The sequence below is a fragment of the Sminthopsis crassicaudata genome, chromosome 6, assembly GCF_048593235.1.
Source record: "Sminthopsis crassicaudata isolate SCR6 chromosome 6, ASM4859323v1, whole genome shotgun sequence".
In the NCBI taxonomy this organism is placed as follows: Eukaryota; Metazoa; Chordata; class Mammalia; order Dasyuromorphia; family Dasyuridae; genus Sminthopsis; species Sminthopsis crassicaudata.
The window spans coordinates 1,882,125-1,908,718 of NC_133622.1; the positions used below are offsets into that span (position 1 = coordinate 1,882,125).

Genomic DNA, 26,594 nt, shown 5'->3' on the forward strand with positions numbered 1-26,594 from the left:
CAAGTATTTCACTACTGACTTTTCCTCGCTGTGCAAGGCCTGTTCTTTTTTTGTTTATTCTTTGTTTCTTTATTTTTTAAGGCAGCTGAGTTTAAGTGATTTGCCTAGAGTCACACAACTAGTGTCTACTGTTTGAGGCTGCATTTGATCTCAGGTTTTCCTGACTCCAGGGCACCACCTGCCTGCCCTGAAACTTTCTCAGATGTGAAAGTGACAGTATCCAGACTGATGTTTCCTTGAAGACTTTGACCTCTTATTTCATCAACTTCCTTAGTTCCCATGGCCTATATCTATTATTTTTTTTAACCACTCACAGACATGATTAACGATCAGCCCCAACCTGCTATTCCCAAGATCTTGAAGAAATTCCCTTCTTTGATCAGAACCTCTCTCTTCCTAAATCTATTTTTATTCTCAATGTCACCACCAGTTTCCCAAGCTTTGCCTTTCTGTCCATCATTTTTTCTTTGACTTCATTTCCAAATGCATTTCTTATCAGCATCTGATATTCAAAATGCACAAAAATACACTGACAAGTACATGGTGGTTAGAGTGCCAGGCTTGGAGACATGAAAACTCATCATCTTCCTGAGTTCAAATCTGGCCTCCCACATTTACTAGCTGAGACAAATCCCCATTTTACCTAGTTTCCTCATCTATATAGGAGCTGGAGAAAGAAATGGCAAGTCACTCCAGTATCTTTACAAAGAAAACCCCAATGAAGTTACAAACCATTAGACATGACTAAAAAATGACTGAACAACAAAAGAACTCCCAACCCCCTCATCTTTCCTCCTAAATTTGCCCCTGTTAAAAACTCTATTCATATTACAAAAATTACTATTTCTAATTTGCCCAAGTTTGTAACCCTCCAGTTTTTCTTAGTGCTTCCCTTTCCTGAACTCCCACACTATGTTCAATATTTTCAAGTATAATAGATTCCACGTCTGTAATATTGCTCACATTTATTACATTCTCTTCTGTAATTACTTTTTTTATGTAATGAGAAGAGCTGAGTCAACAGTTCCTATCAGTCAACAACAAAACCATGATGGTTTGTCAAAGGCCCCGATAAGAATCTGGGTACACTGTAAACTGCATCAACAATATTTTCATGACCTACCATCCTGACAATCCTGTCCACAAAGGATGGACATGATGTTGGTCTGTAGTATTCATCATTTTAAAACAATATTTTATTTTTATTGCCAATTACATTTTAAAATAATTTTGATATTTTTTAAAAAGTCAGTTCCAAATTCACTTCTTCCTCTCTTGCCTCTCTCTTTCCTGAGATGGTAAGCAATTTGATAAAGGTTATACATGAGCAATCATGCAAAACATATTTCCATATTAGTCATCTTGTGAAAGAAAACATAAGCCAAGAAAAAACATAAGCCATGAAAAAATAAAGTGAAAAATAGTATGTTTCAATCTCCATTCAGATTCTATCAATTCTTTCTCTAGAAATGGATAGATAGCATTTTTCATCAATCCTTTGGAATTGTCTTGAATCATTGTATTGCTAAGAATAGCTAATTCACTCACCACTGATGGACATAAAATATTTCTGTGGCTGTGTAAAATATTCTGCTCATTTCACTGTGCTTAAGTTCATGTCAGTCTTTCCAGGTTTTTCTGAAATCATTCAGATTATTACTTCTTAGCACAATAACACTCCACTACAAAAATATGCATTTCCTTCCCTTTTTGCATTCCTATCACTCCCTTTTCCTTCCAACATCTAGAACAGTGTTTCTGTATAAATCTAAATAAATATTTGATATTATTTAATAGTCATTAAAGATTTAGATATGAATAAATAGATAAATGCTTGTTTGGCTGAACAAGCTGAGACCCAGACAAGGTAAGACCCATACTTGCTCAAGATCACACAATTAGATGGTGAATTGGAATTTTAACCTGCTTCCAGTCTCTCAGTTCAATGTCCTTCCTACTTGAAAAGATTTCTCATGAAAACAATGTACATTTTAGGTTTCCAATGATGAATATTCCAAATGTTTTATTGATTATCTCATCTTTTTAAGCTGTCCATTTGGATATGCCAAGAGATATTTTTTCTTTACTAATTATGATTTATTGAAATAGAAGTGTAGATTAAGCATTCTTGTATTAAATAATAGACAATAGAAGTCAAAGAAATTGATACTTAAATAACAGTCCATAGTCTACAATAACATGAAACTAAATTTAAAAAAAAACAACCCTAAGCTCATTACCAAATTTAAAGAAAGAATAAGCATTCTCACGTTAAATAAGAGACTATAGGAGTCAAAAAATAGATGCTTAAATAACAGTCCACAGTCTACAATAACATGAAACTGAGCTCATAACCAAATTCAAATAAAGGAAGTAAAGGCAATGGATTTGGAGTGAGAGAAAAGCAATAATCAGACTTTTTCCATCAACCACAATTTCTACCCAATGCAATCCTTTCAACTAACACATTATTTCAGAGCTTATGTGACTGTCCAAAGTATTACACAATGTTAGAACTTGATAACTAAAGCCACCTACTGTCAATAAATCCTCTTGCCAATAAAGAAGCCAAATGCTAAGTAAAAGAAAGTGGCAAGGGAAACCAGCAAAGCATCCACCAAAGAAAAGAGTTTCTTAGTAATTGTGGCTGAATAAAAAAATAAATAAATAAAGCAAAGGCCTCTGGGTGGGCCAAATAGGACATTTTAGCTTTAGGAGTTTTTAAATTTATATGTTTTGTTTTTAATGAAGAAGAGGCTTTAAAATGGAATATCAATGATGGTGAGACAAATTCATTACTTTTTATTTTCATAAATTTTCTTCCAAACATTTTTCATAATAATACATTGCAGTTGACATCAGATTACCGAGGTTTAGATCATGATTGTGACATTTACTAGCTTAGTGAGCTTGAGCAAGTCACTTACCCTATCTAGGCCTTTGTAAAATGAGTAAGGTTCAATCTATGACCTTTAAGGGCCCATCCACTCCTGTGATTATGATGATTAAACTTGGCATAGGAAGAGAGAGAAGAGAATTCTTCTCCCTTCTTTACAGAGATGAAATACCATGGCCAAGGAAATTTGCATAAAGTCTAAAATTCAAGTAATGCTTTAATTTTGATGAACTATCATTTGCCTCTTTTAAAATTGTTGTTGCAAGGTATGGCTCTATGGTTAGGGAGAAGAAAAAGAATATATCTGGAAATAAATCTGACTTTTGAATAAAAACTATCAATATTTTTTTTAGTGGAAGATTTTAGACAAATTTAAGGGGAGAAAGATGACATCCACCTTGAATATAGATAAGGAAAGGCTTCATGGAGAAAGCGGGATCTCAGATGGACCTAGGAACAAGAAAAATTTCAGTAGGTAGAAATTTGGAATGGTAATGAGGTTTTGATATCAAAACAGCCACAAATCTCAATCTCTCTCTCTCACACACACACACACACACACGTGCACACACACGTGTGTGTGTATATAAATTGGTGCTTCTTTGAGAGTCCACTCAGAGGGGTCCTTCGCAGCTTTGGGGTACAAACTATGTCAGCCTCTGAAAGTCTCCATGTTCCCACTTGCTATGGGCACTTTCAAAGCTCGGAGCCAATTTGCTGGCACCGTTTCTATTGTCTTGCTGTCCAAGGCCTTCTGTGAAAGGCATTATAATTTATCGATTTTGTTGGGGTAGGGTTGTTTTCCTACTTTTGTATTTTATTCCCAGACTGAATTCCAGCATCTTTGAGGCTGAGACTTGGGGCCTTACACAGCTGATTTATTATCTTACATGAACACTGCATGTCCAATTCCAGGCACAACTTACACTTAGGAGATGGAGGAGGGGAAAACAGATAAATAGGATTGAATAGATAAATCGGATTTCTTTGTATTTTCTTTTCCATCCTCTCACATTGATAAAACTTCATGAAGTTACTCATAATAAAAAATCAAGCCTACACTTCCTACAGGATAAACAGAAAAAATGAATTTCTAGTACCTGAGCTCAATCTTTGAAATTACTACTAAACTACATGACCTGAGCTTCCTATTTTTTTTTTTTTTCTGAAGCTGGGGTTAAGTGACTTGCCCAGGGTCACACAGCTAAGAAGTGTTAAGTGTGTGAGAACAGATTTGAACTCAGGTCCTCCTGAATTCAGGGCTAGTGCTCTATCCACTGCTCCACCTAGCTGCCCCAAGACACAACTTCTTTAAGAATCAGTTTTCTCATCTGTAAAATGGGAATAGTAATCCCTGCCTTTCAGTACCCATCATACAAAGTTAATAAGAAGCTAATATAAGATGAAATAGATGAAATGTTTTGTAATATAAAACCCTGTTTAAACATGAATCATTTTGAGAATTTTAAATCAATATTATAATGGAGACAACTAGACCTGGAATCAGGAAAACCTAAGTTCAAATCCGATCTCACTCAGTTATTAGATGCCTGACTCTTGGCGAGTCATCCAACCCCCCCCCCTTTTTTTTTTTTTTTTTTGCCAATTTCCTCATCATTAAAATGAACTGGAGAAGGAAATGGCAAATCACTCCATCTCCTTACTAAGAAAACCCAAATGTGATAACAAAGAGACAGCATGACTGAAAAACCATCATCAGGTAGGATGGATCAGTCTCGGAGAAGATTGGATTAAAGTCTGAATGGATTGACTACTCCAGATGCTGGAAGTGATTTCTAAAGTTCTGGTCTCTTTCTATATATATATAGTGGCTGTCTCTATATGGGAAGAGAGAATGAGCGAGATAACTGAGGGTAGGTGGGTGGATGGATGAGACCATACAGGAAAGACCCATGGGTGGAGAGAGGGTAACCACGGCAGTGGTTCTCATGATACATTACTCTGGTCTCATCTTTCATCATCACTGTGTCAGAACACATTGCCAGCTCCATGAGGGAAAGGGTGAGGATGTTCATTATTGTTGATCTGACACCATGGTTCATTAGGTTTCTGAGCCACAACTTTAGCAGATACCAGAATATGGAGGAATAAGTGATATAATGAGATGAGGTTAGGCTGAGTTCCGAATGGCTGATCCGAATGGTACCAGCTGTGCTGCCTTCTGGATTCTTGTCCCTAAAGTTGTAAGGCAGCACAAACATAGGTGCCATCTTGGTTCAAGTTCCAACTCCAAGAATACACGACGTGACCCTGGTCAACACAAATACAAGCCAGAGGTTATGTGTGAAGACATTCTAGGCCCATCAATGTGAAAAATAGGAAAATAGGCACATTTTACGTTCTGTTAAATGTGGGTGCTCGCAAACTGCATGATAAATATTTGTTAGCAGACTGTTCTTGCTGAAGATAACAAACGCAAAATGGAAGGCATTGCAGAAAGATCTTTACTCAGTCCTTTTATCTGACAGATGAGACAACAAATGCCAAGAGAACATCATCCAAGGTCACATCAGTAACCAAGTTAGATTCAAGACCAAGGAAGAAGTGGGTGAAATTGAGACCTTTCAAATGGGCAAATTAAACCATTATTTAAATGGCATTCGCTTCAGTTCGGAAATGAAAAGCTTCACATAAAGTTATCAAGAGTATCTCTAGAAAGGAGATTAAGTTTAAGCAGAAACCATTTCTGGGGTAAACAAATTAGAGTGAGATATTGATGATGCTGATGATTGCTAACATGGGCTTTAAGACTTGCCAAGCATTTCACACATCATTTGATCCTCAAAAAAATGAGCTCACAGCAGCTTGATGAATTAGATATTATAATCCCCATTTTACAGATGATAAAATTAAAGCTGACAGAAGTTAAATGACTTGTCCAAGATCAAACATTATATTAGAGGAAATTGCAAGGAGAAAAACAAGCAAAATGGCAATGACCAACTTCATATTTTGTCTGCATTTGTTCTAGGTGCCTTATTCTTTCTGTTTAATTAAAAGCATGTGAAAGGAGCAGATGGTTCTGCCTGGATAAGTCATTTCATCTCCTTGAACATCACTTGTAAAATGAGAAATAAAAGTGATGATAATAATAATGATACAATAAAAATAAATAGCTAGCATTTATAAAGCACCTACAAATCACCTTATATATCTTATCTCATGTGATTCTCAGAACCACTCTGAGAAATAGATATTATTAGTATCTCATTTTACTAATAAGAAAACAAGCAAAAAAAATCAAATGACTTTCAGGGTCACATGAGTGATTAGTGATAAAGGCATCACTTGAATTTCAGCCTTCCTAACTCCAAGTCTAGCACTCCACCCATAGGGCCACAAAATGCTTACTACCTCTTGGGACCTTGAAAATGAAATGAGATAAGGGGACGATTCTTTGTAATTGCAAAGTAGGAGAAGAATAGAAGACTTGTTTGGCTTTTTAAAAATACTTCACAGAATCTTCACAAAATGCTTTAGAATTGTCTTACACTATTCACAATCCTCTGAGGATGATTTACTTAGTGAATTAATTCTTCCTTCAGTTACTGTTGCTGTGACTTACCACTGTTGTTCTTACTGCTATTACTATTATTTATGTTCATTTTTGACAAAGGAAGTGAGGTAAAGTAAGGCCATATTATATGCTGTAAGTCAAGCAGCAAGCACTGCCTTCATTCAGTCCTGCTTCAATGGTACAAATAACAACATTACCAAAGAGAACAGAGGTTTGGTAACTGAATCACACTTTGCAACGCAGCAAAATCCCAATCCCCAGATCTCTGTCATCAAGGGAAATATGTTATCATTTGATTTCCCCAGGGAAACTGCATTGCTAAATGGACAAAGGAAACACCCCATAACATTCTTCGAGCAATTTGCCAGGCAAAGAGGGCAAGTAATATAAAATTTCATTAAATTGCCCGTGTCACTAAAGGATAGACTTCCCAGAGGTTTCTTTGGAATAAGAATAAGCTAACATGCAAAATTCAACACGGACTCTTTCAATTTCATGATGGAGTCATTTTATCTGTGTCCAACTCTCGTGACCCTACTTGGAATTTTCGTAGCAAAGATACTGCAGTGGTTTGCCATTTCCTTCTCCGGCTCATTTTGCAGATAAGAAAACTAAGGCAAATGGAGTTAAGTGAACTTGTCCAGGGTCACACGGTTAGTGTCTGAGGCCAGATTTGAATTCTGGAAGATGTCTTCCTGACTCCAGTATTGGTACTCTAGCCACAGCTAGATGACAAAGACCTGTGATTTTTGTCTGGGTGCATATTCCTTCCACCCATACAAGATTGGAGGCTCCTTCAGGGTCTTAGGAGGGAGCCTTTTGAAAAATGCATTCCTAACAAATAGATGCCCATCACTTGGGGAATGGCTGAATAAGTTATGGTATATGAAGGTAATAGAATATTATTGTTCTATAAAAATTATTAATAGGCTGATTTTGGAAAAGCCTGAAAAGTTTTACATGAACTGATGCTGAGTGAAACAAGCAGAACCAGAAAACATACATAGCAACAGCAAGATTGTGTGATTATCAACTATGACAGACTTGGTTCTTCACAGCGGTTCAATGATCCAACACAATCCCAATAAACTTTGGATGGAGAACGCCATCCACATCCAGGGAGAGAAGACTGAATGGAAATCAACACATACTATATTCACTTTTTTTACTTCTTTTTTTTTTCCTCATGGTTTGTCCCTTTTGTCTGATTTTTCTCTTCCAAAATGATTAATATAAAAATATGTAAACAATGAATGTACATGTAGAACCAAAAAATGTTTCACATATACCTGGGGAAAACAAGAATTTAAAAAATTTAAAGAGTAAATGACAGGTACTTGAAAATATTGAGTTTTGAAGAAATTTTTTACATTAAGATATATAAATCTAGAAAACTGCATTCCTCAGAGATATCCTAGTGATGAACCTGTCCAAAGTTAGCCAGTCCAATCCTTGGACGACAGAAAATATGGAGCCGGCAAGCTGCTAGTGTATAGCTCATGAGAATACGATTAAATGATTTTATTTATACTTAAGGATAGAGAGGCACAATTGCCTCTATGGCAAAAGGAGCTGGCCTTGGTACTAGGAATATGGGTTCCCTGACTATATGACATTGGGTAAATAACTCAGCCTCTCAATGTTCTGGATAATTCTACTGTATAAGATTATAAATTCACTGTAGCAATAAAAGAAATATCATCACCTAAGTGATCCCTACACCAAGGAAAACACAAGTCTAGTTGCTCTCCTTTTCCTTATGCAAAATACAAACACACATGTTCCAAAGCTAGTATGGTGGAGTCAAGAAGAGCAAGGTTCAGGTCTTACAACTGACTCTGTCGCTTGGGAAAGTCATCCAGCTTCTTAGTGTCCCAGGGCATCTGTTTAAGACTATGCATTGTAGAGCAGGTGACAATTTGACAACCTGTTGATACTGAGAGTTCCTTATATGCTAAAATCACTGGTTTGGTTCCCCCCAAACCCTAAAAGTACATTTTTCCAGGATATGCTTTTTTCTTAATAGAACTTATCTCCTTGAAAGTAAGGAATGTTAAGTTGTACTTTATCTCCAGCATCTACCGTACTAATGGGTAATTAGCAGATGATTAATAAGCACCTATTCATTAACAGATTGAAATTTAAGTTGTTGTTGTAGTCCTTGCTATTTTTCATCTTTTAGAAGGAGATTCATTTAATCCCCTGATGTTGCCACTTTTTACAGCATTTTTAGATACTTCTTCCCAGGACATTTAAATAATACAATGAATAAAGAACTGGGCCTACAGTCAGGAAAATTGCAGACTTGCGAGCTACGTGATCTAGAGTAATTCACTTAATTTCTGTTTGTCTCAGTTTCCTTGGCTATAAAATGAAGATAATAACAGCACCTCTCAGGGTTGTTATTCTAAGATTGAATGAGATAATATTAATAAAAAGTGCTTAGCAGTACCTGACACATAGTAAGTGCTATCTTAATGTTAACCATTAATAATAACAACAGCAACAACAATATGACTATTAAAATCATATATGTGCCTATATATAATTATGGATTTGGAATATTATATAGAAACACACTATTATATATGACATAAAATGTTATGTATTATATTATTGATATAATAGTAATTCTAATATTCTATTAACTTTCATTCAAAAGTAGCATGGGAAGCACAAAACACCATGAGTTTTATGTCCTTTTAGTCATTTCTCTTCCAGTTTGACTACTCATCTTGTACATGAGATGTAGTTATGAGTGTTTCATGTTTCTAAGACTCCAGTCCGTCTTCAGAAGATGACTCTTTCTACCAACTCCATATGTTCATTTCCAAATGAAAATTTTCAGAAATACTCTGGGTAGTATCATTGTAATAACCATGGTGTCTTTCAAGGGCCAAAGGTAGAGTGAGACCCTGAAGTCTCCTAGAAAGAACAGTGGACTTCATGGGTCCTCTGCTGATCTCTCTCACTTCTCCTTGAGAAGTACAATTCAGTGGGCGAGGAGTGTCCTGGGATCCGGCAAAATCCCTATTGTGTTCTCTGCCATGGATCTCCCTCTCTTCTCAGCCTCTCAGAACTCCCTATCAATTTTACATTTAAACCCTGAATTTGGTTCCCCTTTTTTTCTTGTTGGGATTTTGGACATAGATATTTGTCCCAGATGTGATTTCTCCATAGACATGTGGAATTCCGAGGGGAAAGTGAAGAAGACATCAGTTGTGTCCCACAAATTGAGAACAACTTCTTTGCTAGTATCAAAGTAGCCTGAAATCTAGGGAGCAGAGACCGACAAATGTTGGTTCCATCTGTGGCCATGAGGATGTGGCATATTATACCTGGTATACCTGGTAGCTGTGATGTTCTGTCTCTCTAGATCGTAATCCTTCTCTGGGAGCAGGATTCTTGAGGAGCTTCTGGAGGCAGCCTTGGCTTTAGTTCAGTGCAATAATCCCAAAATGCAGCCAGGAGGTAAAATCCTTTACTGTCTCTTTTCAAATCTTATCTCCGGATCCTTTATTTTCTCCTTCAAGTCTTGTCTCCTTCACTTGGGGCTCGGCCAGCTTTCTGGAGGACTTCCTCTCTCTTTGGTTCCCAAGAGCTCTTGTCTGAATGTCTCCAGCCTCTCGCCTTCCCAGTGTCTCCAGCCAGCAGGAAGGTAGCCGTGGGAATGAAATCTTGACTCCTCCTCCCAGAGAGTAGGCTTTTATATGCTCTCTAAAGGTGTGAATCTAATGTGTGGACCAATGAGCGAACTCCTTTAAAGGTGTAAACTCCTTTAAAGGTTTGAACTCCTTTAAAGATGTGAACCAAGGACAATCCCTTGTCTCAAGTTCTGGCCCATAACATCTCCTTACAGGGTCAGATCAACCATGCTAAATTAGATAATTATTGTCTCTTATCCATTCCAGTGACTTAGCGCCTTGTAAGAATCCTAACAGGTAGCTGTCTCCAACTAATGGGAGACAGGTTGTCTTCTGTACCTGCACTAACTGCTGGGTTGAGTAGCACTTTTAATGCAGTTTTAAACTTTACCTTGTTGTCCATAGCCCTTCTTCTAGTTGAAAGCCAGTTCATGTCAACCATGTGATTTTCTTATTACTCTTTGGGTTTTAGAGATTATTGTATTCCAGAACTCACAACTCTGGAGCTTTTTTCGAAAGGTAGACTTGGTTTTGATAAACACCGTGGACTGGAAAAGTCTGGGAGGTGCCAGGTATTAACCAAAATCCTACAACATCTTTCAAGTTAAGCTCCCAATGAATAGGTTCCAAACAAATCAGAGGATCAGGGAAGAAATGATCAGTCAGAACTCTGAATAGAGGAAGAATGCATGACAAAGCAAGGGACAGTGAAGATCACATAGGGTAAAATGGACAATATTTCTTGCATAAAATTGAAAAGATTTTGTACAAACAAAACAATATAATTAAAATTAGAAGAGAAGCAAGTTTTTCAGCTAAAGATTTCACTTCTTAGGTGTATAGGGAACTGTTTTGAATTTGTAAAAGTCAGTCTCCAATTAATAAAGACATTGCCTTGAAAGTGTATTGTAGTAGAAAGATCTCTCTGGATCCAAAGTCAAGAATCCTGGATTGGTATCTTGGCTCTGACACTTATTAGCAGTATGCCGGGCAGCTTCTGGCTGTCCGAATGTGTCACTGAACCATGGAGGAGCCCGATTCCCAAGATTTAAAATGGGAAACATGATATAGTACCAGCCCTAAATACTCTGTAAACTTCAAAGTGTTAGAATCATGAGAGTTTTTATTGGGAAGTAGTGTCCAGGCTTTTGTCTAAGCCCCTGATATCCAAAATCATTCCAACTTTAAGATTTAATGATTCTAACACAAATGAAGAGAGGGGAAAATCTATAGAAAGAAGAGATCATCCAGGACTACAGAGATATAAAATGAGATGAGATAGCTTAGATCCGAAAGGCTTCTTTAAATGATCTGATCTGGGTTCAAATCCATATACTTTTGGGCAAGCAACTTAAGACTAAGTCTCACTTTCTTCCTATATAAGCAAGAGAGAGAGAGTTGGAGTACATGACTTGGGAGGTCCCTTCCGGTTTCCCAGCTATGGTTCTATGATTTGTAAAAGTCCCTTACCAATAAATCACTTCAGAAGAATTCTATACAGAATGGTCACTGTTGACACTGAGGGATTTTAAAAGTAGTCAGTCAGATATTTGACTCTCTCCCTGTGGTCTTCTTTCTCAGCTCAAATTTTAGGGCAAATGGCACCCATGTTAGTGCTCATCTAAATAGAAATACTCTTAAGAAATGGCTTAAAACTTTTGTTGGAAACTGGAGAAACTACACCCATTTGCAAAACTATCACTTGTGTCATCTTCCATGGAGTCGTTCTTTGGCCCTGGGATGTTCACAGCCGCTGCCTTTCAAGCAATTTAGAATTTTCTCTGTGAATCTGCTTTGGTATAGCACTCACAGAGCAGGGCGAATCACAGATGACAGATCGCAAATTGGCCCGACTGATCAAGGGAGGCAACGCTGGATAACAGGAAGCCTGTAGGATTGCTATTAGGAGATTCTGGAACAATCACAAGAATAACTATAACAGCATGAGGTGGCCCAGGGTGAGCGGCAGAAAGTAAAGACTTTTATCATAAGAAGAGAAAGCATCTTTTTCTTTTTGACACAATGGAAACCTGCTAGAGTCAGCTAGATGAGACAGAGAGGAAAATACAGGTTCTGGACTCAGGAAAATCTGAGTTGGAATCAGACCGCAGATATTTCCTGGCTGTATGATCTTGGGCAAGATCCACAGGGTCACTAAGCTTCTTCCTTTGATTTCAGAACACAAATGCCCAGGTATTTTTATGCTTGAGGATGGAGACGGTTGTTTAGTCTTTTCAACCATGTCCCTTTTGGTGTTTCCTTGGACATTGGAGTGATTTGCCATGTTCCAACTCATTTTGCAGATGAGGAAACTGAGGCAAACAGGGTTAAGTTACTTGTCCATCATCATGCAGCTAGTGACAATACTGGAAATTTAGGATGTTATAATAAATGTCCAAGGAGGAGTTTGAACCCGTGTTTCTTACTTGAGCCAAAAGATATCTTCCAAGCTCCAGTCTGGCTACTTAATTGCTCTAATGGTGATGGAGGACTGGGAAAAAAAGGAGAGCAATGTTCTTAGTGTAGCTGGGGACTTCTTTTTTGGATAAATATGGTATAGTTGGAAGACTACTATACTAGAAAGGAGGATATTTGTATTTGAGTCCCGGCCTTACCATTACAATGGTCTCTGGACAGTCAGTGACAATTCCTGGTTATTCTTTCCATATTTACATGTATAGGTATAGATATGCACATATAATGCATGTAAGTGTATATGTATACACACACACACACACACACACACACACACACATATATATATATATATATATATATGTATGTATGTATATATCTCTCTAGGCAAATGTGTAAAGGGCTGATTAGATTCAATTATCCAGAAGAGCAGAACTTGGGGGCATTCAAGGGCACCTTATTCCACATTTTATCAGAAATTCTCTCTACACATTGACAAATTCTCCCCTACCTTTGCATGTGGTCTAGTAGAGAGGCACTTATTCCATCTGGGACCCCCTTCCAGAGAGCTGTCACTTGGGGGAAGCTTTGTTTTTGGTTTTTCCTAAACCAGACATAAGCGCTCCTCTCTGCAGCTTTCACCGTAGTTATTTCTGCTCTACCCTTCGAGGCCGAGCAGATCAAGTCCATTCCTCTTCCATGTTCCTGAGAAGACCTTTCAGATTCTGGAAGCAGCTCCCACTCTTCCCTGACCCTGCACTTCTATAGGACTGCCTTTCCTGCTTCCTTGAACCAAGCCTATTTTGGATAATTCAGGGCCCTTCGCCATCCAAGTTGTCCTTCTCTCAACATACTCCACCTTCTCACTGTTCTTCCTAAAACCATGGAACCAAGGAAGCTCCCATCATTATGTGCCCTTGGGGCCAGTCTGGATGACCACCAGACATGTTAGAGAAAAAATGCTTGTATGACTTGAAATGTTTGATGTGGTCTTAGAAATTCTGACTCTGTCCATTGGTTACTGAACCCTTGAACCAGCCTATTTAAATAAAGAAACATAAGGATTCTTCCCATTCACGATGAATGGCCACCCACCAGAAGAGCCTAAGTAGGTCATCCTGTCCGCTTTGTACCCAAACACCAATCCCTCCTATACCATCCCACACAAATGGTGTCCAAGAACTTCAGTGGAACACAGCCCCTTGCAGGGACATACAGCTTACTTCAGGGTAGCGTAGCACCGCTTCTCACAGTGAGCCGAAGCATAGCTGTCTGTAACCCCCACCCAAAGCTCCTCGTTCTGCTATTTGAGGCCAGAGTTAACATGGCTAGTACTTTCAGATTTGAAAGCTAGGCAGGCAGGATGGAGTGCCTGACCTAAAGTCAGGAGACTCCTCTTTCTGAGTTCAAAACTGTCCTCAGACACTTACTAGCTGTGAGAGTCTGGGAAAATCATTGTCTGCTTTGGTTTCCTCATGTTTAAAATGAGCTACAGAAGAAAATAGCAAAGCACTCCAGTATCTTTACTAAGAGAAGCCCCAAATGGGGTCACAAAGAATTGGACACAATGGAAAATGCCTGAACAGAACTAAATCTTCTAGGCTAAAAATCTCTCATCAAAAAGAGCTGAGGGGATAGTGGAGTGTTACAGAAAAAGCATGGTAGAGTAGGGGGAGTGCTGGACTTCAAGCCAAGAACACAGTTTCATAGTCCTCCTTGGACATTTATTAAACAGGACACTTAAGATCCTAAAGTCCTAGTTTCTTTATCTGTCTAATGAGGAAGAGTGGCTTGTGCAGCATCTGAGGGCTCTTCTACTTGAAGTCTTTAATCCTATGATTTGCTTTCATATCTTGACTTTCCCTTTTTTTGGGAAAGTGGTTTCCTCCTCTGGCCTCTGCTTCCTTCTCTGTAGAACATCATAGTCAAACTGGATTGCCTCCAAGGTCTATGATTTAACCCCATTTTTGGTAATTTCATGAAGGCCGAAAAGCATTATGGGAGTATAGGACATGCTTGACCCTGGACACAAGATCTGATCATATTCCCAAAATCAAGAAGTCCCCATGAAGCAATCATCAATATTGAAATTTCACACCAAGGGGCTGGAAGTCTTATTCTTCACTAGTGAACACCCAAAAGTCTAATGCCCTTTCTACCTCAATTGGAAGTTTTCCTCATCTTTTTCACAAAACACCTAGAAACAGGAGAGAAAGTTCATCTTCTTACAGTGCTCATCCCCAAATTAACCACGGCTGGCTTACCTATGGATTATGTGGTATCTCTGCAGGTAGTCAAGGGAAAGGGCCAGCTCACAGATATAGAGTTTCACAGTGCCCTCGTTGAAATGCACATTTTGTTGTAGATGGTAACGGAGATCCCCTCCCAGAAGCAAATCGACCACCATGAACATGTCTTCCTCATCTTGAAAGGAATACCTGAAACCAAAGAATCCTAAAATATTAATGCTGCAGAGGATTTCAACATCTTCTAGTACAACCCAACTAACATCCGTGGGCAAAGGGAGAGAGGACAGAGGGAAGGAAGGAACAACAAACATTTATCAAATTTATTTATTTTATTTATTAAATTTATTAATTTATTGTTTTATTAAATGTATTATTTTATTTAATAAATTTATTTATATTTATAATTATTTATATGTCTAACAAATTAAATAAATTTATTATAATTATATATCATGTTATATAGTATATTGTATGTTATATATTATAATATAATATTATATAATTATATAATATATGATTTTATATGTAAATATTATAATAATTATCATTATAAATAAATAATTATTTATTAGATTATTAAATTAAATATTTATTAAATACCTATGTTGGACACTGTACTGCCTTACAAGTATATCATTTGATTACTACAACAACCCTGTGAGGTAGGTACTATTACTATCCCCACCTTACAGCTAAAGAAACTGAGGAAGGCCAGGGTCACACAGTTAGTAAGAGTCTGAGGTCAGACTTAAAATCAGATCTTTCTGATTCCAGACCCAGACCTCTATTTACTAGGTCTTATCAGGTATTTTTCTACTCAGGCAAGAGGGAGAAGATGCTGTCTCTTTTGCTTTCTGCCGGTCACCCCAATCTAGCTCACATGGAACCAAGAATCCGATCTGATTCAAATGCATTAAATTAAAAAGACTCTAAGTACTTATTTTATGTAAGTACCTATACTATATACTGGGAATGCTATGAAAACAAAACAAAACAAACAAACAAACAACAACAACAAAAAAAAAAACATGTAGCCTCTCAAGTAGCTTAAAACCTATTAGAAAGGTTGTTGTAAAATGGCAGAATTAATAGTGGCTTGATTTCAGGAGGTCTGGATTTGATTCTGGCTCTGTAATTTACTCATGGAATAATCTTGGGCAACTATTGTTAATTCCTTCTGTTCGAATTCTGTAAAATGGGCATAATGATAGCCACAGGATCCATCGCCATCCTCTTAACTACAGGGGTCACAAGACAAGCTTAGAAAACTCTTTAAATCTACAAACATGTTCTACTATTGCAGGTGGTAGTGAGCATGGAAACAAGTACAATATGAAAGAGATTTTGATAAACAAGAAGTGTAATAAATCAATTGAAAGAGATGGAAGAAACAACATGTTAGTTAGACTGAAAGACAACTTTAGTTCAAATCCTGTTTTTGCCAATGAGTACTTATGTGATCTTAGACCGGTCACTTTTCTGAGTAAGGAGGGTGGAGTAGAAGAATAAGGTCTCTTCCAGCCACGAATCTATAATCCTATTGAAGTATTAAGCAAATCTTTTTTTTTTCTTTAATGATATTTTATTTTCCCAGTCATAGGTAAAAACAATTTTAATATCCATTTTTTAAAAAATATTGAGTTCTAAATTCTCTTCCTTCCCTCCACTCCCTCCCATAAATGTGACAATTTGATGTGGGTTATGCCTATGTGATCGCGTAAAACATATTTTCATATTAGGCATGCTGGGAAAGAAGGCACGATAACAACACAGCCCACACCTACACACACAAAGACAAAGTCAAAACCAGTCTGCTTCGATCTGCACTCGGGCTCCATCAGTTCTTTCCCTGGAGGTGGACAGAATGTTCGTCATGAGTCAAGGAAATCTGCATGGAAGGCATGGAGCCAGGGGTGGCCCTTGAAAGAAAGTTGAGACAAGTGGAGAAATGGGTGAGATGGCCTGAGCAAATGCAAAGAGCAAGCAGAGGAAAACAAGGGGAAAGCAATTGGCCCGATTTGGCTGGAGAAGAGAATGCGCAAAGGGAATTTGACGGACATATGCATTTAAATATAAATTGGGGACAGACTAGGGATAGCCTTCTATGTGGGGCTGAAGTATCTGTATTTTATCCTAATGGCCATGAGGAGCAACTGAAAGAATTTGAGTAAGGAAGAAACACTGTCTGACCTGCGCGGTATAAAGATTGTTTGCTCTGTGGGTGAAGGATGGATTGAACAGGGAAAGTGGGAGAGAGAGGGCTAGTAACCAGGATGCTGCTACAATAGTCCAGGAGAGCAATGACATCCTGATGTATGAGGTAAAATTCTGACTAGAGGGAGGCACATATGTTAGACTGCTGGGAAGGAGAGAGATTTGACAGTACTTGGAAACAAATGGAATATTGGGGCTGAATGGTAATGCCCTCATTAGAAATAAAGAAACTTAAAACAGGAATTGGAAAAAATTGGAAAGCCAATTTGCCAATGTTAAGTTTAAGGTACCAGCTGAAGATCTCTAGTAGTGGGGGGGGGGGGGGGACTATATTAGACTTTAGAGGAGAGACTGGGTCTGGCTATCTATATGGGGGTAGGAGGGCATTGTATTGGGAGAATGCAGCACAGGAGGAGTCTCTGAAGGATGTCTACATTTATAGTGTGCGGGGAGGACAACGAACAAGTGATGGAAATCGAGAAGAAGCAGTTGGACAGATAGGAGGATCTAGAGAGAGCATCCTGGAAATGCAGAGAACAAATACAGAATAAAGAGGTAATCAACAGAGTCAAATGATGCAGGGAAGTCAGGAAGCATGAAAACCTAGCAAATGTCACTGGGTTTTGTAATTAAAAAACTGTTGGGGAGAATGTGCTCTCCTGCCACCGTTCTCATTTCCCCAGCAAGATGAGCGACAGTTGGCTGAGCTGAGAGCACTACTTTACACTTGGGTTGTGATTAGTGTGAATAATGAATCCCATAAAGTAGACAGGTAGATTTAAATCTACATTATTCAAAGTTATATGAAGAAAATTATTATGATTTTCATAATTATTGATATGATATGTGCAATGAATATATTAACAATCTAGATTTTTCAGTTGCCATTTTCCCAGGAGACTCTGACTTTGGAATCAGAGTCTTACAGTGCAGCTGGAAATGATCAATCAATTCTTGACAAAGTTCTCTTGTGTATGTTAAGTGAGGTGAACCAAAGATTGTGGAAGCTGTACCCATCACAGAACTCTGGTCCTGTCCACCTCCAAGTAACAACTTCCATGATTTGAAACAATCAATTACAAGTGTTCCCCAGGATTGGAGAATACCCAGATAGTCCCGTACCCTTGTGCTTGTCATGGGCAAGCACTTAAGCCCTAAAAATGATCGTATTGTAATCCGACTTTCCCTCCTTTCCCACTTAAGATTTATTTATAACATTTCCTGCTACAGGTGGAGGTCTCCTGCGCAGGAAAACTTCCAGGCTGCAAACTGTACTCCTCACCCTGAAAGTGATAATTAACTCCCTACATGATCTTTAAAAACCTGTCTCTAGTCCTACTTTGTGTGGCTCCAGTCATTCACAGTTTAGAAGCCAAGAAAATAAAATTATGAAAAATGTGGAACTGATCCCAGCCTAATGGACATATATTGGGCAAATCAAACACAATGGTCACTCCATGGAATTTTTTATTTGCATTAATCGAGATATAACTGTAATTGCCCCCCCTTCTACCTCGATATTAGAATCTGGAGTTAAAATTTCTAGGGAAATGTAGGTCTCTTTCTGGGTTGCTGGTAAAGAAATCAACTTTGAATACTCCAGGGAGAGCCTAGTGTTTGTTATTTTAGTGACCAGATAACACCTTTGCATCACCCAGACAGTCACCAGGAAGAGGACTTCCCTCTCTCTAGTTTGTCCAATCCATCAGATGTTTTACAAACTAGCCTTCACCTTTATTCCATGTGTTTTCCCCCCTTTCATCTCACCTAGATAAATTTTAATATCTCATCCAACAAAAAGACATGGCCTTTTCCAAGTTCCTGAGCCCCATTGTCATGTGAAAACCCAATCCTTTCAAAGGGGACAAACCTTGGCGTAGTGATAAAAAAGAATGGAAATTTTCTACTATGAGAAATTTTAGAAAATCCATCCCCCAATGGAGAGAATTGCCATAAACCAAACGAGTGTTTACAAGATTCTTCTTGTTTTGGATCCTCACACTTTGGAACTAGAACTTCTACCAAAAAGTTCTTTGCCACCTGCCATTTAAATAAAATAAAATCCCTGCTCTGCTCCCCACCAAAAAAGCCCTCTAGGATTTTACTTTTTCAAATCCACACTGAAGCACAGTGGTTGCTCTTTCACGTAGAACCATGGTCTATTTAAATGGAGATCAACTTATTCCCTTAGACCTTTAGACCCCGAACTACAAAAGTGAATTTTGAATTTTGAAAATGTATTTTCTTCCTGAGTGTCTAAGATTGAAAAATAAATATGAAGCTCCAATTTTACTTGTCAAAAGAGTTATTAGTGAGAATTGAGAAGACAATTTCAGGAAAATGGTGAGAATGGGCATTAGATCACAGGGCACTGAGAAGCGAGAAATTGGGGGCAAGCACAAGTGATGCTAACAGTTTTTTCAATGAAAAAGGGACAGATAGAAAGCGTGGGAGTATCATCCCTTCCACATTGCAAATTTCCTCATCACAATTTCAAATATTATGGGTCAGCAGGAGAAATTAAATGGGAATTGGGGGGAGTTTTGTGGAAGCCGTGATACCATATGAAGGCCAGCAGATGACACAGAATCTCAGAAATGCTTAAAATAGAGTATAATGTCAACATAATTTATCTTTCAATACCACAATACTTCAGACTTTTGGGGTACGAAAGGAGGGCCAGATTTTCCAGGTCACAGGAGTGCTGTGCCCCTAACACCCACCATGTGGAAGTGATAACTACAGATAGATACAGACAGAATGATTTCAGTGCCTAAGTATAATTTATGACATAAAAGGATTTTTATCAGTCTCTCATTTAATACTTTTTGTCTGATATACTTGTGCTAGGTCTACTTTTAGTTATAAGGCCCTTTCCCACATCTGGCCTTTGGGAAAAGAAAGAAATGAGACTACATATAGTGCCAACTATAGGCCAGGAATTGTGCTAAGTGCTTTAAAAATCTTGTGTTTTGTTTACAAATAGTGTCTCATTTGATACTCACAACAACCCAATGAAATAGGAAAATTTTTACATTTTACATTGAAGAAACTGAGACTGAGGTTAAAAGACTTGCTCGGGGTCACACATCTAGTAAGTGTCTGAAGTCAGAATTGAATGCCAGTCTTCTCGATGCCAGGCCCAAGACTCTGTCCATTGCACCAGCAGCTGTTTCCTGAGCTTCGATTATATTGTGATTTTATTCCTCAGAAATAGACCAAGACTGAGACACAAGGCTGATGGTGAAGAAAAGCATACATCTACTGGTTTGAGGAAAGAGTCCACTGGTAGCTTGCATACCATTCATTAAACTTTAATTAATTTAGAAGTGGATGCAATTATATTTCTGTTCCTTGACATCCACAACATGCTCAAAGGAAGCAATAATACAATGCAATGTATCTAGGAATCAAAAGGGTTAAGAGAATGGCAGAACAAGGGTTTCCTTCTGACCAACAAGCATATTATCACCTAGGTATGAGGTCTCTCTCCTCAGAATTTTCCTACTACTAGGTTTATAACTTGAGCACGCCCTTATCATATCCTGTTTTGAATTATAGTCGTTGTCTTCTCTTCTTTCATTAATTATCTACTATTTGTTAGTTCGGGAAGGGACAAGAAATGAGCAAGACATAGATTCAAAAAGCTCTTTTAGCCCATCTTACTCATTTCCTCATCCACATCCAACTATGGTGCATCAGGGATAAGTACAAATGTTTATTGAATTAAATTGATAGTGCATCTGGATGGAGAGTCCAAAGTTATAAAGAGGACCGCCTAATATATTCACTAGGAAAGAAAAGCTTAACTATTTGCGACAGCATGAGATTTGATAAACATCATCAGATTAAGAAGAAACTTCAGGACAGAGAAATAACCAATAGGACTGTAGGACAGAGAAATAACCAACAGATTGTCTAATTTCTCACTAGATAGTCTACTACTGACACTAACTGTGATTTGATAAACTCCAAAATCACGGGAAAGCTGTTCGAGCGATTTCATTAAGATATCAACAAGAGCGTTTTGGAAGACCATCACTGGTTTAGAGGGGAATTGGGGGACTTTACAGAGAAGAATTGAAATTTAAAAAGAAAGTGTTCTCAATAATTCAGGCTGTGCCCCTGGCCTTATTCCTATTCTTATTCTGATTCTCACGAAGACAAAGTATCATTGTCTGAAGCAGAAAATGACCTTTAATTTACTTTTTTGGTATGAGTGCAGCATTCACGATGACTTTGTTCAGCTGTCTCTCCAGTTGCATCTCAGACGGAAAGTGTAATGACATTTTCATAATAACCACATTCATTTCACATATAAATGATTGATCTCTCACAATCCAAACGGAGTCTCTTTGGCAGAAGCCTTTTCTGAAATCAGTGGGACGATTAATCAGCCCACTGACTCTCCTTCCAAGATCAACGAGAAGAATGAGCTATGAAGGAGCAAAATTCTGGCTAGGCAGCAACTAGCTCTAGTAATTGGTAGCAATGAGGACATATTTAAAGGACATCTGAAAGCTGCTCTATAAGTTGCCCCTAATGAGTATACCAGAGTATACTAGAGAGGATGCTGTGACGGGTTACTGAATAAAGGAAATCCAAACACGAAGAGCTCCCATTTCTCAGCCAGAAGATCTTGCCTAATGCTTTGTCATGTCATGAAAGTGATCTTGGGTTCTCAAATGCTAAATATGCTAAGTGTAAGCCTTGCAAAGTTTTAGCAATCTAGAAAATCTAAAACAAAACAATCATGAACATTTCTTAAGCAGGCACTGTGCTAAACTCTAGGGATACCAAAGAAGACAAAAGACAGTTCTTTCCCTCAAGGTGCTGACGATCTATCATTGTCAAGGCGGGTCCCCAACATGCTGTCTTTCCTTAAATGGTAAGAGACTCATCATCAGAGATGTGGCCTTCTGCAGGTAACTAATTTTTTTTTTAACATGGTAACTTATAAAGCCATGGAGAATCATATCAGCGGGGCAGGAAAATGAGTGCAGCAATAAAATCATAGCCCTTCAAAAGTATCTAAACATAATCCAAAAGCATTGGGAAACCTTATTTGAATTATATATAAAGTATGAAGAAGAAAAAGACAAAAAGAAGGAAGGAAGGAAGGAAGGAAGGAAGGAAGGAAGGAAGGAAGGAAGGAAGGAAGGAAGGAAGGAAGGAAGGAAGGAAGGAAGGAAGGAAGGAAGGAAGGAAAGAGAGAAGGAAGGAAGGAAGGAAGGAAGGAAGGAAGGAAGGAAGGAAGGAAGGAAGGAAGGAAGGAAGGAAGGAAGGAAGGAAGGAAGGAAGGAGAGAAGGAAGGAAGGAAAGAAAAGAAGTCATACTGCTAAGTAACAGAAGAAGTGAGTAATCAAGCTCTACTAATCCTCCCACTGCTCTTCCCATTTAACTGTAATAGAAAATAAGGGAAGATTAAAGCCCTGGGAACAAAGAGCAAGTTCGGCCCTTGTGATCACAAAGGAGGATTTACTGCCCCATGAAACCCACTGAATGCTAGGCAGCCTAAACCCCAGGACTTGATTCCTCCAAGGGGATAGTGTACAACACAGGGTTTCCTGATGATTGACTTGCTTGGCTGACGGGCAGAGAGCTATTACATTTAAGACACTGAGAAAGGTAAATAAGATTACAAATCTGACCTTTCCCTAATTTGGGGTGGCCTTTCCCTTCCTCACATCACACCATCACTAGTGAATAAATGATATATTTTTCTCCCTTCTAATGTGAGAGTTCCTGGTTGCCTCATTTGTTTGGAACTTCAGAGCTAATGTCTTTGTTAGAGTGAATTATTTTATTTGGACATTCCTTATCTTCTTAACTAGACTATAAGGTTTAGAAAGCACAAAATATTTTTCTATTTCTTAATATTCAACTCAACTTAGCAAACATTTTAAGACCCTAATATATTAAGAATAATTGCAAATTTATGTGATCTAGTGCTAATTAAATAGATTTCTCCCAACAATCTTGTGTTTTTTCACAGTGAGAAAGCAGAGCTTTCCTGAAAACACATGACTTATCGAGGGCCATAGTGACATATCTTTGTCAGGTTTGATGATACCAGATCCAATAGACTTTCTGATATGTCACACTATATAGAATCACTATTAAAAAAATGGAGAGAGTTTCTCTCAAAAAGCACATGAAACCAAGCCTGTGAACAGAGGATGGAATTAAAACACTCTCCATCTCAAAACAGACTGAAAATCAGTCTCTCTGGGGGAAAAGGGTATTCAGCACAGGTCAGACAGATTCAGGAAAAGTCAGTGAGAGGGTTTTAATCACAGCTCATAAGAAGTTAAGACCCTCAGTCCTGGCTCAGTAGAGAAACAAATCAGTAGGGCAGCCTCCAATCCCAAGTCAGAAGGCAAACTTTGGGGTACCCGGCTGTCTCCTGAAAAGAGCAGGCAAAGCTCCCCACTACAAACACAAGGAGCCCCTGTGCTCAAAGATGCACAGAAAGTTTGGGACAGTCCCTCTATACCTCAGGAGCAGATGTCAACCATAAAAGTAAAAAAGAGAAATACCAAAAGAAAAGAAAATTAGCAAGAAACAGGAAAGAACCTTGACCAAGATAAGCTACTATGGTGAGAAGGAAGACCAAAGCATAAGCTAAGATGAAAACAAAATATCCACAGAAGAAATCTCAGAGTGATATGAATTAGTCTCAAGCCCAAAAAGACGTCTTAAGAGCTCATTAAAGATTTTAAAAGGCAAATAATAAAGGTAGAAGAAAAAAATTAGAAAGGAAATGAAAGGTATACATGAGAGAGTCAACAGTCTGGAAAAGGAAGGGAAAAAGTATTATCTGAAGAAAACAACTCCTTAAAAAGTAGAATGAACCAAAATAAAAAAGAGATACAAAACCTAACTGAAGAAAATCACACATTAAAAACTAAAACAGGGCAAATGGATACTCATGATTCTACTAGTCAGAAAGAATCAATCAAGCAAACTAAAAGGAATTAAAAAATGAAAGAAACTGTGAAATGCTTCATTGGAAAATAGTTGTACTGGCAAATAGATCCAGAAGAGACAATTTTAAAATTACTGGTCTACCTGAAGGTCATGACCAAAAAAACAGAGTCAAGATAGCATTCTCCAAGAGATAAGGAAAAGTGCCTCGATATTCTAGAAATGGAGGGGGAAATACTCATTGAAAGAATTAATTGATCACTTTCAGAAAAAGATTGCACAAGGAAAAGCCCAAGGAGCATTATAGCAAAACTCCAGAACTACAATCTCAAGAAAAAATATTGCAAGCTATCAGACAAAACCAATTCAAGAATCAAGGAGCAGCAGTCAGGATTACCCAGGATCTGGCAGCTTCTACAATAAAGGATAAAATAACTTGTAATACCATATTCAGAAAGGCAAAGAACCTGGGATTACAGCTAAGATTTAACTACCCAGAGAGCCTGAACATCATCTTTCAGGGGAGGAGATGGATCTTCAATGAAGTCATAGACTTTCAATCATGTCTATTAAAAAAAATCAGAACTAAATAAAAAAATTAATTTACAAACATAGGACTCAAGAGAAGCATAGAAAAGTAAACAGGGGGAAACATATATATTTAAATGTTAAACTGATTCCAGATGGGAAAATTATATCTATAACTCTTGAGAACGTATCTGTCACTGGAGCAGACAGAGGGGAGCATCATATGGACCGAGAGTGTGGTTGTGAAGGGACTCTGATGTAAAATCAAAGAAAAAGACATTAAGGGGTAGAAAAGGTCTGTACTAGCAAAGAGGAAAAGGGAGTTATAATGGGGCAATTAGTTCACCTGAAGAAGCCCAAAAGACCTATTACAATCCAGGGAAAGAAAGGAGGGGAATGAGCGTTGTTTAAAGCTTGATCTCATCAGTTTGGGCTCTAAGAGGGAATAACTTAATCAGTTGGGTACAGAAATTTATCTAACCCTCTAAAGAAATAGGAGGAAAAAGAAAGAGGAAAGAAAAGGGAGGAGCAGGTTGGAAGGTTGGCAGAAACACTAGGAAAAAAAGATGAGAGAAGGGGAAAAGGGGTGGTAAAAGATAAGACAGTGGGTAGAATGGGTTGAAACAAAAGTATATTCAGGGGAAAAATAAGATGGAGGGAAATATATAATTGGTGATCATAACCGTGAATCTGAATGGGATGAAGTCTCCCATAAAACAAAAGCAAATAAAGAGTGAATTAAAAACAGAATTCACCCGAAAAATATGGAGAGTAATCTTTAATTATTACTTCCTACTTTAGCAAATTCTTGCCTCATTTATGGGGGTATTGCTTTCACCATTGCCATTCACGAGCTAGCTGTAGCTTGTCACCTTGTACAAATCATGCTAATATCTTTATAGTTCTTTGAGGCAAGACATTGTTTACTTTTTGTCTTCCTTTATAACCTAGCACTTAGCCAAAATAGACACATGATAAATGCTTATTGATTGCTTGACTAAATGGAAGATAAAAAATAGTACAAGTTTTGCACTAGTGTCCTACAGCCCCATTCTGTACCTGCAGTATGGATCAATGGAAGAAGTCATTCAAAGCCAGGGCTTTAGAATCAATAGAACTGCCTATCATTTACTAAGCAAATACCCTGGGCAAGGCATTTCACCTCACTATAGGCTCAGCTTCCTCATTTATAAAATGAAGGAACCAGTCTAAGGTTTGACAGAATTGACAAAAAAATGAATACAGTCAGTGTCGGAAAGGCTGTAGGCAAACGAGCACACGAATATGGACACAGCTGAGAATTTGTCTTCTCATTCTAGAAAATAATGTGGAATTGTGAGGATCTAGTCCTTGGCTAGTACCTGAAGGAGATCAAAGGCAAAAATCAAGATTTCACTATACACCAAGATATTCTTAGCAGTGTTGTAGAAGATGTCAAAAACAAGAAGTCCATCATTTAGGGAATGGATGGACCAAGTCAGGGCATGTGAATGCATACTCTAAGAAACAATGACATAAGGAATTCAGAGAAATACAGAAAGGCTCATAAGAATACATGCAAAGTAGAGCAAGAGGAACCAAGAAAACTATAAACTCAGTGACTACAATAACGAACAAGAAAAGAAGAAACTCAACTGAAGACTCTGTCATTAATACGACCCCTTGTGGAATCAGAAATCAGGAGAGGAAGGGTTGCACCCACCTTTCATTGGAGAAATGGGAATTATAGATGTGGAATATTACATATTCTGTCAGAAACAGTTGATGTCTTTGTTGGTTTTACTTAACTGGTTTTCTGTTATGAGGGAAGGCACATAGAAGGAATGAATGTAAGAAGGAGGGAGTGGTATTCCTAAAAATGATAGTACGAAACAAGAAGCATGGATGACATTTATTTTTAAAATTTGATAGGGTTGGATGATAACTTCTAGGGTATCTTCCATATTTAAGTCTGTCTTCTAGCTCAACATTTACAATCTATGCATTGTTTCTTGCTTTGGGCAACATTCGTAATTCTGATTCTTCTCAGACGGCATCATTCCACAGTAAATACCATTTTTTGCTAAAAGAATAATGGTGGGTTTTTAATGAATCTCAGTGGCAGGGAAAGGTTTGGGATCCCTCAAATATTCTGGGCCCAGGTCATGGTTCATCTACATTGCTTGGCCAGAGTAGATTAGTTG

At 38.0% G+C, this 26,594-nt stretch overlaps 1 protein-coding gene across 6 annotated transcripts in view; it reads right to left on the reverse strand.

Moving 5' to 3' along the window:
- The window catches only part of STK32B (serine/threonine kinase 32B), a 351,540-nt gene that overhangs the window by 84,633 nt on the left and 240,313 nt on the right, over positions 1–26,594 (reverse strand). For all 6 annotated transcript variants that reach the window (XM_074276564.1, XM_074276563.1, XM_074276565.1 and 3 more), the window contains one exon: positions 14,758–14,931. In XM_074276564.1, coding sequence (XP_074132665.1) covers positions 14,758–14,931 — 174 coding nt within the window. The remainder of the gene's footprint in view (positions 1–14,757; positions 14,932–26,594) is intronic.